We start from the raw sequence: 16,362 nt of genomic DNA on the forward strand, positions 1-16,362 counted from the left end.
CCAGCAGCTGAACAGAACATAAAACAAACATCACTATTCCGTCTACTAAATATTATCAGCTGTCCTCCACCGGGAGATTATTACATTCTGCAGCAGCAACAGGTTGGAATTTTCAAACAACAACATGAGCCCACTGACCCACAAAGACGACCTATCCTGTAGCGTTTCAAGTGGGACACACACTTTTTAGAACCCTGCAATTGACCAGAACCTGAACACGCATGTTGACTGTCCTTAGCTTGATGCAGAGTCGGACATAAGAAAGTGAAGTCATTATGGAGATGAGGACTGAATGGCGGACTAAAGAAAAATAAGGTCGTCATTATATTTGCCCATGTGGTCAAAGTGTAACTATAGATGCAGGTGTGGCGACCCTTTTGAAATCCTACCTGCACGTGCATGCAAGCTGCACCACAATGAACATACAGATGAAAGAACAAACGCAGATGCTTGCACTTGAGACTTGTTTTTTTTCCCCCCACTAAACCAGGGGTCGGCAACCCAAAATGTTGAAAGAGCCATATTGGACCAAAAATACAAAAACAAATCTGTCTGGAGCCGCAAAAAATTAAAAGCCATATTACATACAGACAGTGTGTCATGAGATATAAATGTAATTAAGAGGACTTAAAGGAAACTAAATGAGCTCAAATATAGCTACAAATGAGGCATAATGATGCAATATGTACACATCGCTAACCTAAATAGCATGTTAGCATCGATTAGCTTGCAGTCATGCAGTGACCAAATACGTCTGATTAGCACTCCACACAAGTCAATAACATCAACAAAACTCACCTTTGTGCATTCATGCACAACGTTAAAAGTGTGGTGGACAAAATGAGACAGAAAAAGTGGCATAAAACACGTCCTAGAAAGTCGGAGAAAGTTATATCAATCAATACATGTAAACAAACTATACGGTGAGTTCAAGGACCGCCAAAATAAGTAGGACAAAACGGCGCTCGCCAAATACTCGAATCAGTGAAGCATGTTTAATATAAACAGTGTGCTTTATAACACTTAGGGAGGTTTGTGTCATGTTTGTCCTCCTACAGAAACCATACTAATACAAAAAAATAGATTTTTTTCCCCCTCATCTTTTTCCATTCTTCATACATTTTTGAAAAATCTCCAGAGAGCCACTAGGGCGGCGCTAAAGAGCCGCATGCGGCTCTAGAGCCGCGGGTTGCCGACCCCCGCACTAAACACACGTTTCAAATGAACTGGAACATTATGGAAAATGGGGGATCATTGCAGCACAAATAAAAACATGTCTCAAGGGATATTCCTATTCTTTGTGCAATACATCTGTAAAAATGAATAAATAAACTTTGATAGATTGAAACACATTACAGTACTCTTGCATGAGCTCATGGGACAATACTAGAGATGCTCAATATCAGCTTTCTTACTGTTATACTGATAGCACTTAATTTTTGATTGCCATATCAATTGACACTGATAAATGAGGCATATTTTTCCTTAAACTAATCATGTCTGATCTTGTGTAAGGAATTAACTTGGGATGTCAAAAATAATAGGTTAACTCAAGTGATTAATTACAAAAACATATTGCATTATCCATGCACATGTGCAACTTCGGCACAGGTGTGTAGAATCAGGGCTCTAGCCCAGTGGTTCTTAACCTTGCTGGATGTACCGAACCTCACCAGTTTCATATGCGCATTCACCGAACCCTTCTTTAGTGAAAAATACATTTATTTATTTTTTCAAATTCAAGGCAAAGTTATGTTTTTTTTTACTGGTGCACAAAATGAACCGTACATGAACATCACCTTGTTCAAAGAACAAAACCAACACAGTGCATGAACTCACAACAAATTACACACCTGCAACTCAGTGTAACTTCTGCTGTTGCCTTTGAGAGGCCAGGGGCCGTATTTATCAAGCGTCTTAGAGTGCCATTTTACACTTAAGTCCTGAGAATTTGTGAAATTTAGTCCTACTCTCAAACTTAAGAATAAAAGCTATTTATCAACTTTCTTAAGTCTAAGAATCACTCCTACTCTCCACGATATTTAAGAGACCTTCAGAGGTGTCTTAAAGGCCTACTGAAATGAATTTTTTTAATTTAAACGGGAATAGCAGATCCATTCTATGTGTCATACTTGATCATTTCGCGATATTGCCATATTTTTGCTGAAAGGATTTAGTAGAGAAAATCGACGATAAAGTTCGCAACTTTTGCTCGCTGATAAAAAAAGCCTTGCCTGTACCGGAAGTAGCGTGACGTCACAAGCGGTAGTGCTGCTCACAATTCCCGTTGTTTACAATGGAGTGAGAGAGATTCGGACCGAGAAAGTGATGATTACACCATTAATTTGAGCGAGGATGAAAGATTCATAGATGAGGAACGTTACAGTGAATGACTTGAAAGGCAGTGATGGACGTATCTTTTTTCGCTCTGACCGTAACTTAGGTACAAGCTGGCTCATTGGATTCCACACTCTCTCCTTTTTCTATTGTGGATCACAGATTTGTATTTTAAACCATTTTAGATACTATATCCTCTTGAAAATGAGAGTCGAGAACGCGAAATGGACATTCACAGTGACTGAACATGTAAATACACGATTAATAATTCAGCTTTGCGAAGCTAAAAAAATAGAAGCTAACCTAGCTACGTAGCCAACTTGATAGCAGCAGTCTCAAATGCAGATAGAAACTAAATTTTAAAAAAACCTGACTGGATGGATAGACAGAAGACCAATAATACTATTAAACCATGAACATGTAAATACACGATTAATAATATTCCGCTTGGCGAAGCTAAAAAAACAGAAGCTAACCTAGCTGCGTAGCCAACGCGATAGCATCAGTCTCAAATGCAGATAGAAACTAAATAAAAAAAACCCTGACTGGATGGATAGACAGAAGATCAATAATACTATTAAACCATGAACATGTAAATACACGATTAATAATATTCTGCTTGGCGAAGCTAAAAAAACAGAAGCTAACCTAGCTGCGTAGCTATTGCGATAGCGCCAGTCTCAAATGCAGATAGAAACTAAATTTAAAAAAAACCTGACTGGATGGATAGACAGAAGACCAATAATACTATTAAACCATGAACATGTAAATACACGATTAATAATATTCCGCTTGGCGAAGCTAAAAAAAACAGAAGCTAACCTAGCTGCGTAGCTAACTTAGATGCGGCGGCGGGCGTTGTACGCTTTTGACGACACCCTGGCCGCCATCAGAGTCGGCAAGAAACATATATTTCCCCAAAGTTACGTACGTCACATGCACATATCGACACGCACGTACGGGCAATCGATCAAATGTTTGGAAGCCAAAGCTGTACACACCGTAGTGCGTCTGTTATCCTGCTCAAAACACAACACAACCTCCTGGTGTTGGTGTTGCTGTAGTCCGCTGCTCCACCGGCTCCAACTTTCTTATTTGCAGTCTCCATTGTCCATTAAACACATTGCTCAATCGCTTTATTAACAAGCGGTAACTGGTTGTAGTTCAAAAAGTAACGCATACACATACACGAGCTGCTGTTAGCCAAAAGTCACGATCACACACACTCAAGTTCTCCGCCAACTCACTCGCGCATGCGCGTTCCCCAAACCCTTAAAGACAGTACACTAATGCAAATATCACGGATATTAACAGTATTGTACTTAGCCGCTAAGACACCGATGGATCCCACCTACAACGTTCTTCTTTGCAGTCTCCATTGTTCATTAAACAAATTGCAAAAGATTCAGAATACTGTGGAATTTTGTCAAAGAAAACAAGAGGCTTTTCTATCGGGTCCGATGCTTTTGTGACGTCACGCGCATAAATCATATCCAAAGGAGTTTTTCAACCGGAAGTGTGGCGGGAATTTTAAAATTGCACTTTATAAGTTAACCCGGCTGTATTGGCATTTGTTGCAATGTTAAGATTTCATCATTGATATACAAACTATCAGACTGCGTGGTTGGTAGTAGTGGCTTTCAGTAGGCCTTTAAGTGGTTAGGAGTTGCCAGCAGGGGATGGCACTGAGGCGAGAGAGACGTGCGCGAACGTTCAGGGAACGGAAGGATGTCCTGGCTTTGTTTTATGACGAGCAGCTGATCAAACGGCATCGTTTAGACAGAGCGGGTATTATTTTTGTCACAGATATAATAATTTTCGATTCCTTGTTGATTTCTGCATGTGGCTGCAGTGGACTAGTATATATAGAGCCACCCACACCAGTTTCAAATTAGTTGCCTAATTAATGAATTGGAAAGAAAATGTTATGAGAGTAGCGTATGTGTGTGTGTGGCCCTTTAATAGGTGACAGCATGTGAGGTGAGTGACGTCAGTGAGTGTGTGGGCGAGAGAAGAGAGGGAGCGGTAGCGTGAGTGCGGGCGGGGACTAGTTTGTTTTGTGTTGGATTGGCTGTGTGCAAGCAATCAATAAAGCAAGATTTGCAACTAATCGCCGGACTCATCATTCACCCTAAAGTCGTCCGCTGTGGAGACCCACTGCCGGATAAAGTGAAGGGTGTTGCCCCGAGCATACATCCTGGAGAAGTGTATCCCCTGCGCTCTTCGACTACGGTCTGGGAGCAGGAAGCAGGAAAGGTGCATCAAAAAGGAAAAATTTATTTTTGATTCATTGCCAATATTGTTTGTTTGTTTTGTATTATTTTGTAGTTTGTCAAAATATACACTCCCATTGTCCACTTAAATATTTCTAAGATATTTCTTTATTCTTAGACAAGGGATTCCCTTCCGTGATTGGTCATTTCTATGGACACAGAAATGACGTCACCTAAAATTCCGTTTACAGCACATAGTAATGTCGTAATTCAGCTCTGAGTGTGACACTTAAGATTCAGTCCTACACTTCGCTGAAAGTGTGAGTAAGACGCTTGATAACTAACTTTTAAGTGCAGCTTTCAGCGAAGAATTTCTTTACTCTTAAGTCAACTCTTAGCAGACTTCTTAGGAGTAATTCTAAGAAGCTTGATAAATACGGCCCCAGTTCAGATATGCGTGGCTTCACCTTGGCAAGTGCCACTCTCATGTCATTTTAAATGATAAATGATAAAATAAAAGAATGTGTTTATTTTCACAGCAAAGTCTGTTCCTTTTCTTAATTGTCCACCTAGACATACAATACTAGTACACAGCTCATGAAAAACAATATTTGTTGTTATTGTCATTGTAAGTGGGCCAAAACACTTATATTACAAAATAATCTCATGGAAATGACAGCTGTCATTTGATAATAATATAAAACATTTAATTTGTTATTTAGTCAGGTTGATGTGGCACAGGTGCTGCACCACTGAATGCTCAAGGAGTTTTTGCGTTTGCTCTACGCATATGGAAAATTGAGGGAACATTGTTTGAGGTATCCATAATACGCGATAGGGAGAAGTTTTTATTTACACAATGAGTCGGGTGTGTCTTGACCTCCACGGCCGAGGCTCCGCCGAACCCTGAAGCCGACTCACCGAACCCCTAGGTTCGATCGAACCCAGGTTAAGACCACTGCTCTAGCCAGAGGAATTGGAACAAAGAAGACTGCATGACTGAAGTAACACAAAATGAGCGTTGTGGACGGCGCGGCTCAGACGGCAGGAAACTTCGGAAAGTTCCAGGTTCGATTCCAGTTTCCGCCATCCTGGTTATGGCCATTGTGTCCTGGATAAGACACTTCACCACCTTTCTCCCAGTGCCGCTATAATGTAATTTAAGGTTTGTTGGTGGTTGGTTATGTTTATTTGTTTTCTAAACGGTCAAAAACAGTTAAACAGTTTAAAAGGGGAACTGCACATATTTAGTCATTTTTCCTATCATTCACAATCATTATGTAAGACAAGCACAGATACGTTTTTCTTTATTTAATGCATTCTAAATAGTAAATAAATGCAATCAAAAGTCGGCTTACAATGGTCGCTCTATTCTGCCTATAAAGCCCTTTGTAGATTAACTACGATCAAAGTATTGGACAGTACGTCGGAAATGTGTAAATAAAGTTGTACTTTATATAAGAAAAAAATGGGCATACAAACGGTACAAAACGATCCTTTTATCTTGTTATCTGTCGTTCATTCATTCACCCGTAGGCTCGTAATGGTCAATCTCAACAACCACAATGCACCTGCTCCGGTCTTTTTTAACATCCGGTTTGCCGCAATGAATTGTGGAACATGCAGTATCTTAGTTAACCCTTTGTTAGGCCATGAAGTAGAAAACAACTCAATCAGTGTTTCTCAAATAATCAATATCAAATACATGTTTAAATCAAATCAATTCCCTTTGAACTCTTTTTAACTGTAAATAATAATAGATTAATTTATCAGCAATTAAATCAAGTATTCAAATTATGAATGATCATCACACATGAACTATATAACCCATAAGTTACGACACCCTTAAAAACGTTGCTGTAAGTATATACTGTATGTAATATAGTAACAGGCACATTCATAATAACATGTGATATTTACGTATTCTGCTCATTTTATGCATACTATTGTGCATCAATTTCATAGACACATTACAATGCTCACTTTTTCCTTCAACATCACCACTGCAGACTTCATGAGAGCCAACAAACATAATAACATGTAATTTACTGTACAATGTCTGCTGTATCTGGGATGCCAACTGATAGGATGTTGTTATATTCCCGTTTAGATGAAGAATGAGTCATAATCCTCGCAAAGAAAAGGGGGTGTAACAAAGCGTTTTTTTAGCGTCTTTCTCGCCATTTGCAGGTTTAAATTGAAAGCCAAAAATGTACCAACTTGTCGGATTATGTTCACATCCTTCTACTATCTAGTTGAGAGGCATAATTTACGATCTAGAACAGGGATGTCAAAGTGGTTTTCATTGAGGGCCACATGGCAGTTATGGCTGCCATCAGAGGGCCGCTTGTATGAATTTGCCTCTGTATTCCATTATTAATTATATACTTTTTTTTAAGTAGACTGTCGATTTTACAGTAACATTTACAACATTTTACTGTAAAACAGTGTTTGTTTTTTTTTACAACATTTTATGGTAAATGGAAAAAACAGTAACACTGTTTGTTGGGAGGGGTTTTTACGGAAAAAAATGGCAGCTTAGTTGCCAGATTTTTTGTGTTAAATTGACATAGTTTTTTACAACATTATATTGTTAATGGATAAACAGTACAAGTTCTTTTTTTATTCTGGCAACTTAGCTGCCAGTTTTTCTACCGTAAAAACAAATGTACCGTCTTTCCATTTACAGCAATACACCGTTAAAAACAACAACCGTAGATTTTACAGTAAAAATTGGCAGCTCAGTCAATTCAAACGCAAAAATCAATAGTATGTTTTTTTCAATTTCAACAGCAATAAGCTGTACAGAACGTAAAATGTATTTTAATTGTTATTAATTTGATGGATAGTTTGTTGTAAAGTTAAATATTTTTATTCAGACAAAAACATATTTGGAAAGTATGATAATATACTGTAATATTTGTTGCAATATTAGATACTATTAAAGTTTAAAAGGCATGCAATTTTAAGCAGTACGTACACTACCGTTCAAAAGTTAGGGGTCACCCAAACAATTTTGTGGAATAGCCTTCATTTCTAAGAACAAGAATAGACTGTCGAGTTTCAGATGAAAGTTATCTTTCTCTGGCCAATTTGAGCGTTTAATTGACCCCACAAATGTGATGCTCCAGAAACTCAATCTGCTCAAAGGAAGGTCAGTTTTGTAGCTTCTGTAACGAGCTAAACTGTTTTCAGATGTGTGAACATGATTGCACAAGGCTTTTCTAATCATCAATTAGCCTTCTGAGCCAATGAGCAAACACATTGTTCCATTAGAACACTGGTGTGATAGTTGCTGGAAATGGGCCTCTATACACCTATGTAGATATTGCACCAAAAACCAGACATTTGCAGCTAGAATAGTCATTTACCACATTAGCAATGTATAGAGTGTATTTCTTTAAAGTTAAGACTAGTTTAAAGTTATCTTCATTGAAAAGTACAGTGCTTTTCCTTCAAAAATAAGGACATTTCAATGTGACCCCAAACTTTTGAACGGTAGTTTTATATTTTTTCTGTCAAAATGAAAAAAACAACAATTGCATTTAGTGGGAAAAAATTAAGTACTTTATTGACACATATCATTTCCGGGTGGTTGCGGGCCAGATAAAATGATGTCGCGGGCCAGATCTGGCCCCCGGGCCTTGAGTTTGACACCTTTGATCTAGAATAAACTTCCACGAGCTCCGAGGCGAGAAAGCAGCTCACCAGCCGTTGACGCCAACAAAGCGACAAGCTCGTTATCTCTCTGTGATCACGACGCCGCTACAAATAGTTTGTCTGTGTCAGCACTTATAATAACAGTATCACTAATACTTTAATATTCAAGTCACGAAATGTAAATAGAGGATTGTTGACGCTTTTTGGATGGTTATTTAGAGGGCTTTAGGGGTGGAAAAGAGAACCACTCATTGACTCCATTGTAAGCGGACTTTTATTTATGTTTATGAGTTAGAATGCATTGGAGAACAATATACATCAGTCTTCTTGTCTCTTATAATGATTGTAGACGAAAGGGCAAATTCCAAAAAAAAGTGCAGTTCCCCTTTAATGATAAATACGGTGAATAGGTGAAGCTTACAAAAGGCAAGAGAGAGAGATACTTGCATATATTTCATGTGTTGTTAATAAGCCGCAGGGGGTCGCTGATATAGGATTGCTGGTGTATGAATTCCTGTGTGCACAAACAGGACGTGCAGTGCTGTGTTATCAGATGATCAGAGTCATCAAAAAAAGGAAGCTTTTGCCAGCTAGGGGCTGCAGTTTGATATCAGGCTGGTGGGATCAGATGAGGGGAGTAGGGGAAAGAGGATTATGGCTGGGATGTTGAGTGTCAACAACAACAATAAGGAAGACTGAGATGCAGATCTGTCCGAGCTACATTTGCACCGTGCACTAGATAGAAAACAGGCAAAATCTGCTTTGGGAATGACATCATACTGCTCCACAAGTTCAAAACTTAGGGAACAGCACAGAAGATTCCTCAAAACACCAGAAACTGTCAAACAGACAATCTTTGACTCACATTTTTCCACAGATTGCTCCTGTTATTAGCAGATCTTTGACTTAAATAAACATGTACATTTTTGTTTTAACTGAGGACTTTATGGTTGTACTAAACTTTTGATGAGATAATTATTTCCAGGTAATGTAGGAAATAAAAAATAATATTGATACATAGTGTTGCGTCTGACCAGTCTTCCTCTCAGGGAATAAAAGTCACTGGTCAATCCCAAATTCTTTCAGGTGACATATATGTTGAGTAAGAAGGACCATCAAGACAGAATAGGAATATTATCAAGTTTTACTAAAGCTTTAGGAGACCAGTCTTGCAGTGTGTTAAAGGCCTACTGAAACCCACTACTACCGACCACGCAGTCTGATAGTTTATATATCAATGATGAAATCTTAACATTGCAGCACATGCCAATACAGCCGGGTTATCTTATAAAGTGCAATTTAAAATTTCCCGGGAAACTTCCGGCTGAAAACGTACGATGACGTTTGCGTGTGACGTCACGGGTTGAAGGAGACATTTTGGAATAGCACGGTCGCCAGCTTAAGTCGTCTGTTTTCACCACATAATTCCACAGTATTCTGGACATCTGTGTTGGTGAATCTTTTGCAATTTGTTCAATTAACAATGGAGACTGCAAAGAAGAAAGCTGTAGGTGGGATCGGTGTATTAGCGGCTGGCTACAGCAACACAACCAGGAGGACTTTGAGTTGGATAGCAGACGCGCTACCGTGAGTACAGCTTTGGCTTCCAAACATTTGATTGCTTGCCCGTACGTGTGTGGCGCTATGTGCATGTCACGTACGTAACTTTGGGGAAATATATGTTTCTTGCTGACTCTGATGGCGGCCGGGGTGTCGTCAAAAGCTACAACGCCCGCCGCCGCGCCGCTGTCCTCACCTTGACTTCCTCCGTCTCCGGGCCGCCGACCGCATCGATGATCGGGTGAAGTCCTTCGTCGCGCCGTCGATCGCTGGAACGCAGATGAGCACGGGTGTTGATGAGCAGATGAAAGCTGGCGTAGGTGGAGAGCTAATGTTTTTAGCATAACTCTGTCGAGGTCCCGTAGCTAAGTTAGCTTCAATGGCGTTGTTAGCAACAGCATTGCTAGGCTTCGCCAGGCGGTACAGCATTAACCGTGTAGTTACAGGTCCAGGGTTTGGTAGTATTGTTGATCTTCTGTCTATCCTTCCAGTCAGGGGCTTATTTCGTCTGTTTCTATATGCAGTTAAGCACGATGCTATCACGTTAGCTCCGTAGCTAAAGTGCTTCACCGATGTATTGTCGTGGAGATAAAAGTCACTGTGAATGTCCATTTCGCGTTCTCGACTTTCATTTTCAAGAGGATATAGTATCCAAGGGGGTTTAAAATACAAATCCGTGATCCACAATAGAAAAATGAGAGAGTGTGGAATCCAATGAGCCCTTGTACCTAAGTTACGGTCAAAGCGAAAAAAGATACGTCCTGCACTGCACTCTAATCCTTCACTCTCACGTTCCTCATCCATAAATCTTTCATCCTGGCTCAAATTAATGGGGTAATCGTCGCTTTCTCGGTCCGAATCGCTCTCGCTGCTGGTGTAACAATGTGCAAATGTGAGGAGCCTTTCAACCTGTGACGTCACGCTACTTCCGGTACAGGCAAGGCTTTTTTTATCAGCGACCAAAACTTTATCGTCGATGTTCTCTACTAAATCCTTTCAGCAAAAATATGGCAATATCGCGAAATGATCAAGGTATGACACATAGAATGGATCTGCTATCCCCGTTTAAATAAGAACATTTCATTTCAGTAGGCCTTTAATACCAGCATCTAGAAGCGGTCTAAAAATCAAATGGGAAGAGACAACTTATTGAATAATTTAACTTAAATTTTCCTGAGGGAACTCTCCTGAAGGAATCAATAAAGTACTATCCATCTATCTATCTGAATATGAAAACATATCCCACCCAAGGAATACAGCCTCTTTGTTCTAATACAGATAAGGTAAGAAGAGAGTACATCATACTCCTAATACACATTCCAACGCCTTCAAGGTAAGGCGCACAGTTTACTTGCGGACATAAGAATCAAGCACAAAGAGTAGACATGGGAAAATATGAGATGCTATAAACATGACTATGAAAAAAGAAAGAGCTCTTAAAAATATATGCATTCTCCACAATAGCTTTGGAAAATGTGGCCCTCAGGACAATTTAGTTAACTTGCTTGGCTTTCCCTTCTTGCAGGTCACTTCCTGGGGAACCACAGTGTCCTGGACATTCTGCAACAAGATGGTTATGAGATCGTTCACGTGACGCCCGATACCCCGGAGTATGTGACACAGTGAGTGCATTACAAGGAAGCCTGAAATAACACTGGTGAAATAGTCTGCTGTCTTGTCCTGTTTAACCTCACAGAGCACCTGACCTATAAAAGATCCCAAATAGCACGTGCTATTGTGTGTGCAAATTGTAAAATGGCATGCACTATTAGTGAGCGTGATGTGGGTGTTGATCTACTAACACGGGGGCCGGCAACCCGCGGCTCTAGAGCCGCATGCGGCTCTTTACCGTCGCCTAGTGGCTCCCTGGAGCTTTTTAAAAAATGTATGAAAAAGGAAAAAGATGAGGGAGAAATATAATTTTTGTTTTAATATGGTTTCTGTAGGACGACAAACATGACACAAACCTTCCTAATTGTTACAAATCCCCCTGTTTATGTTAAACATGCTTCACTGATGAGAGTATTTGGCGAGCGCCGTTTTGTCCTAATTTCGGCGGTTCTTGAACTCACCGTAGTTTGTTTACATGTACAACTTTCTCCGACGCTGCCACAGAAAGACGTGTTTGATGCCACTCCTTCTTTGTTTCATTTTGTCCACCAACATTTTGTTACTGATCTTGAATGCTTTGTTGATGTTATTGACTTGTTGGAGTGCTAATCGGGCATATTTGGTCAATCCATGACTGCAAGCTAATTGATGCTAACATGCTATTTAGGCTAGCTGTATGTACATATTGCATCATTATGCCTCGTTTGTAGGTATATTTGAGCTCATTTGATATTCTTTACGTATGTCCTCTATGTATGTAATCTGTATGTAATATTGGCTGCATTTCTCATAGTTGTTTGTGTGCCGTTATAGACCACAGCAAACATTACCTAGCTTGAAAAGATTGTAATACATCCATTAGACAGCCTGTCGTTTCCTTTAACTTGGACACACACATCTATACCTTTGTCCATTCTAAGCCAGTAATTTCCAGGAGTTATCTCACCCTCTGAGAAATCCCTGTTTTACGAATGTTTTCCAATGTTGTAAAAATGTTTAAACTAAATATTACATCCGCACCGTAACACAACATAAACACAACAGAACAAATACCCGGAACCCCTTGCAGCACTAACTCTTCCGGGACGCTACAATATACACCCCCCGCTACCCCCTACCCCCCAAAGCGAAAGCCATTTATCAACAACACCCGGAAACGCCGCCGGCTTTGCTGGGCCCAAGCTCATCTAAGATGGACTGATGCAAAGTGGAAAAGTGTTCTGTGGTCGGACGAGTCCACATTTCAAATTGTTTTTGTAAACTGTGGACGTTGTGTCCTCCGGAACAAAGAGGAAAATAACCATATGGATTGCTATAGGCGCAAAGTTCATAAGCCAGCATCTGTGAGGGTATGGGGGTGTATTAGTGCCCAAGGCATGGGTAACTTACACATCTGTGAAGGCACTATTAATGCTGAAAGGTACATACAGGTTTTGGAGCAACATATGTTGCCATCCAAGCAACGTTATCATGGACGCCCCTGCTTATTTCAGCAAGACAATGCCAAGCCACGTGTTACAACAGCGTGGCTTCATAGTAAAAGAGAGCGGGTACTAGACTGGCCTGCCTGTAGTCCAGACCTGTCTCCCATTGAAAATGTGTGGCGCAATATGAAGCCTAAAATACCACAAAGGAGACCCCCGGACTGTTGAACAACTTAAGCTGTACCTCAAGCAAGAATGGGAAATAATTCCGCCTGAGAAGCTTCAAAAATATCAAGCAAGAATGGGAAAGAAAAGCTTCGAAGATGGGTCTCTTCAATTCCCAATCGTTTACTGAGTGTTGTTAAAAGGAAAGGCCATGTAACACAGTGGTAAAAATGCCCCTGTACCAACTTTTTTTTAATGTGTTGCTGCCATTAAATTCTAAGATAATGATTATTTGCAAAAAAAAAATTCTTAGTTTGAACAATAAATATCTTGTCTAATATAAGTTGAAAAGGATTTGCAAATCATTGTATTCTGTTTTTATTTACGATTTACACAACGTGCCAACTTCACTGGTTTTGGGTTTTGTAGATCAGGCCCTAAATGTTCTGAAGTGCTGTGCAAATATTGTGCAAATTGGACCTTTAAATACAAATAAAGCACAGGAATCCTTTGATAATCATTTGATACTTCATCAATTCACTCCCTTTCCTGCTCCAGAGGAACGCTGCCAGATTTGGTTCTGTCTGTTCTCAGCAGCCACTGGTACCGCGGTCCAAACAAACACATGTGCATGCAGAGAGAGCAGACTTGTGCACTGTGCCAAGAAGCTGGGGAGCCGCAGTTTGTTTAATGCGCGCTTTCTCATGAGGGTACGAGTTTACAGCACAGTGCCAACTTTGAGGTCGTAGCTTGTAAAAGATTAAGATCCGCACATTCAGTTTTTTTTTATATTTGCAACACATTTCCCTTAATTTACAGAGTGATAATACAACAGCAGTTTCAATGAACTTTGACAATCCTGTGTTTTTCAGACTATAAGGCGCACTTAAAATCCTTTTATTTTCTCAAAACTCGACAGTGCGCCTTATAACCCGGTGCACCTAATGTACGGAATAATTTTGGTTGTGCTTACCGGCCTCAAAGCTATTTTCTGTGGTACATAATGTAGTGATAAGTGTGACCAGTAGATGGCAGTCACACATAAGAGGTATGTGTGGACTGCAATATGATGGCAATATGAATCAAGTAAACAACACCAACATTGTATATGTTCCATTGAAAATATAGAACATTACTCACAGCCCTCAAGTCTATCAAAATGTTTTAGTACGACTTTGGTAAGCTATGAAGCCGCACCACTTGATGGATTGTACTGTGCTTCAACATACAAGTATTATTACGGTGTGTGTATAAGACATATTATCTGGCGTTTTGTTTCGCAATATTATGCATTAGCAACTTTTCTTACCTTCTGGTACCTGCTGATCTGTATTTGGGATCTGCATAAGTTCTGAAAATTTGCGCGAATCCGCCTTTGTAGTCCGTACAGACGCCGTAGTCGATAAGCTTCTTCTTTTTCTCTATCTTCTTGTTATGGGACATTCACCCTCCGCTGTTGCCATTTCTAATACAAAGTAGTGTACACTTCTTACTTATATCTGTCAGTAAAACAAAGATGACGGGGAGAAGACGCTGCCGAAGGTGAGCCACGTGAATAAGACCGCCCACAAAACGGAACATCATGAAGCGACTGTCATAAAGCGACTTAAAGATGATCTGTAAAACATCATCTATGCAACATTTTGACAAAAAAAACACCATTACATGTTATGTAGACCACAAGGAAGTGTTTTACATTTAAAAAAAAAAAAATCCTAATACGACCCCTTTAATGCGCCCTATAATCCGGTGCGCCTTTTGTATGAAAATAGACCTAACGAGACCCACTCATCGGCAGTGCGCCTTATAATCCGGTGCGCCCTATGGTCCGAAAAATACGATACATTATCAATCATTAATTTTAAGAGCAAAAGGATGTGTGCTAATTTCAAGCAATACATTTTAGGGGTTTCACAATAATTATCGGACTAATTATTTTATATATGTATATATATATATATATATATATATATATATATATATATATATATATATATATATATATATATATATATAGGAATAATTACGTTTTTGGTAATGTGACTGTCTTGAGACAAAAATTACTGTGCATCCCTATTATATTTAGTTAATTTATCATTATTTAGTGAGTTATTTCCTAACCGATATCCTGCATATTTGTATTGTTTCTGTAAAAAAGTTTTACACCTGTATTCATTTGTTTGTTTGTTTATACAACTAAGATTTTATTTTATAATTATTACATTTTTTAAATGTTATTATTTCACACTTTTTTTGTCTCATTTCTTTTTTTTTTTCTTTCATCACTGTATATGCTATTTATTGTTTTGAATTCACTATTATTTTTTCTCCCTATAGAAAGTGGTCACATTTAAACACAGGAAATGAACAAACTTATTAGTAATTGTGGAGAAGGAATAAGAGGATTAAATAAGATGTGTTTTTTTCTAAACCAAGTAGATATTTAAAATGTCTAGTCAAACTATCTAGACAAACTGAATTCAAATCAAAATCGGTGAAACATAGGAACTTGTAGTTAGGCAATAGATCTTCTGAGGAAAAAAATACTACTATAATTTTTGTTATAATACACACAACTTCACAATAGTAGTAAGTATAACTAATAATAACTTTAATTGCTAATTTCAAAATCACTTTTACGTTTTTAAAGCTCAAATGTAAGATAATTGTGTCTTTGATTTTTTTCGCTCATTACAAGTAAAAATTTGTTCACAATTATTGTGTTCAGACAAATCTTTTTTTTGTGTGTAAGAAAGGTTTCTTACCTACTGAGAGTTTTGGCTGACACTTCAGCCTTCGTCAGAGCTGTCATACACTCCTGGTGGGACGTGTCTAAAAGAAGGCTGAACGAGTCGAGAAAACTTTCAAAATAAAGTCACCCATCTACTGCTATTCAAAGCCAAAGCCATATATCAACAACACCCGGAAACGCAGCCGGCTTCGATGGGCCCGAGCTCATCTAAGATGGAATGATGCAAAGTGGAAAATCTGTTCTCCCGAATACATAAAAAAAAAGACAAAAAAAACAAAAAAAAAAAATCAACACAAGAAAAAAAAGATACGGTAACACCACCATACATCAAAAGAATACAGAACCCATACAAGACACCAGGAACAGAATTCAAATAAACACAGCAGCAAAACCCCACAGGAAACTATGACAACAACTGGTACACCCGAAGCATAGGAAATGGGACGTCATCTTTGAAATCCCATGCAAATCGTGCAATAAAACATATATTGGAGAGACCGGACGATGCTTCAGCACTCGAAAAAAAGAACACAACAATGGATGCAAAGACTGTTGAAAAGTTATCCAAAACACAAAAACAATCAGCAGAACAAGAAAACAAAAAAACTCTGCTATGACAACTGCAGGAGGAGCAATCACC

The 16,362-nt window shown here is 39.1% G+C and overlaps 1 protein-coding gene across 2 annotated transcripts in view; it reads left to right on the top strand.

Annotated features, from left to right (window-relative positions):
- The window catches only part of trabd2b (TraB domain containing 2B), a 217,944-nt gene that overhangs the window by 170,882 nt on the left and 30,700 nt on the right, over positions 1-16,362 (top strand). For both annotated transcript variants that reach the window (XM_062038890.1, XM_062038891.1), the window contains exon 5: positions 11,296-11,392. In XM_062038890.1, coding sequence (XP_061894874.1) covers positions 11,296-11,392 — 97 coding nt within the window. The remainder of the gene's footprint in view (positions 1-11,295; positions 11,393-16,362) is intronic.

This window comes from Entelurus aequoreus, linkage group LG27 (assembly GCF_033978785.1).
Source record: "Entelurus aequoreus isolate RoL-2023_Sb linkage group LG27, RoL_Eaeq_v1.1, whole genome shotgun sequence".
Taxonomy (NCBI): domain Eukaryota; kingdom Metazoa; phylum Chordata; class Actinopteri; order Syngnathiformes; family Syngnathidae; genus Entelurus; species Entelurus aequoreus.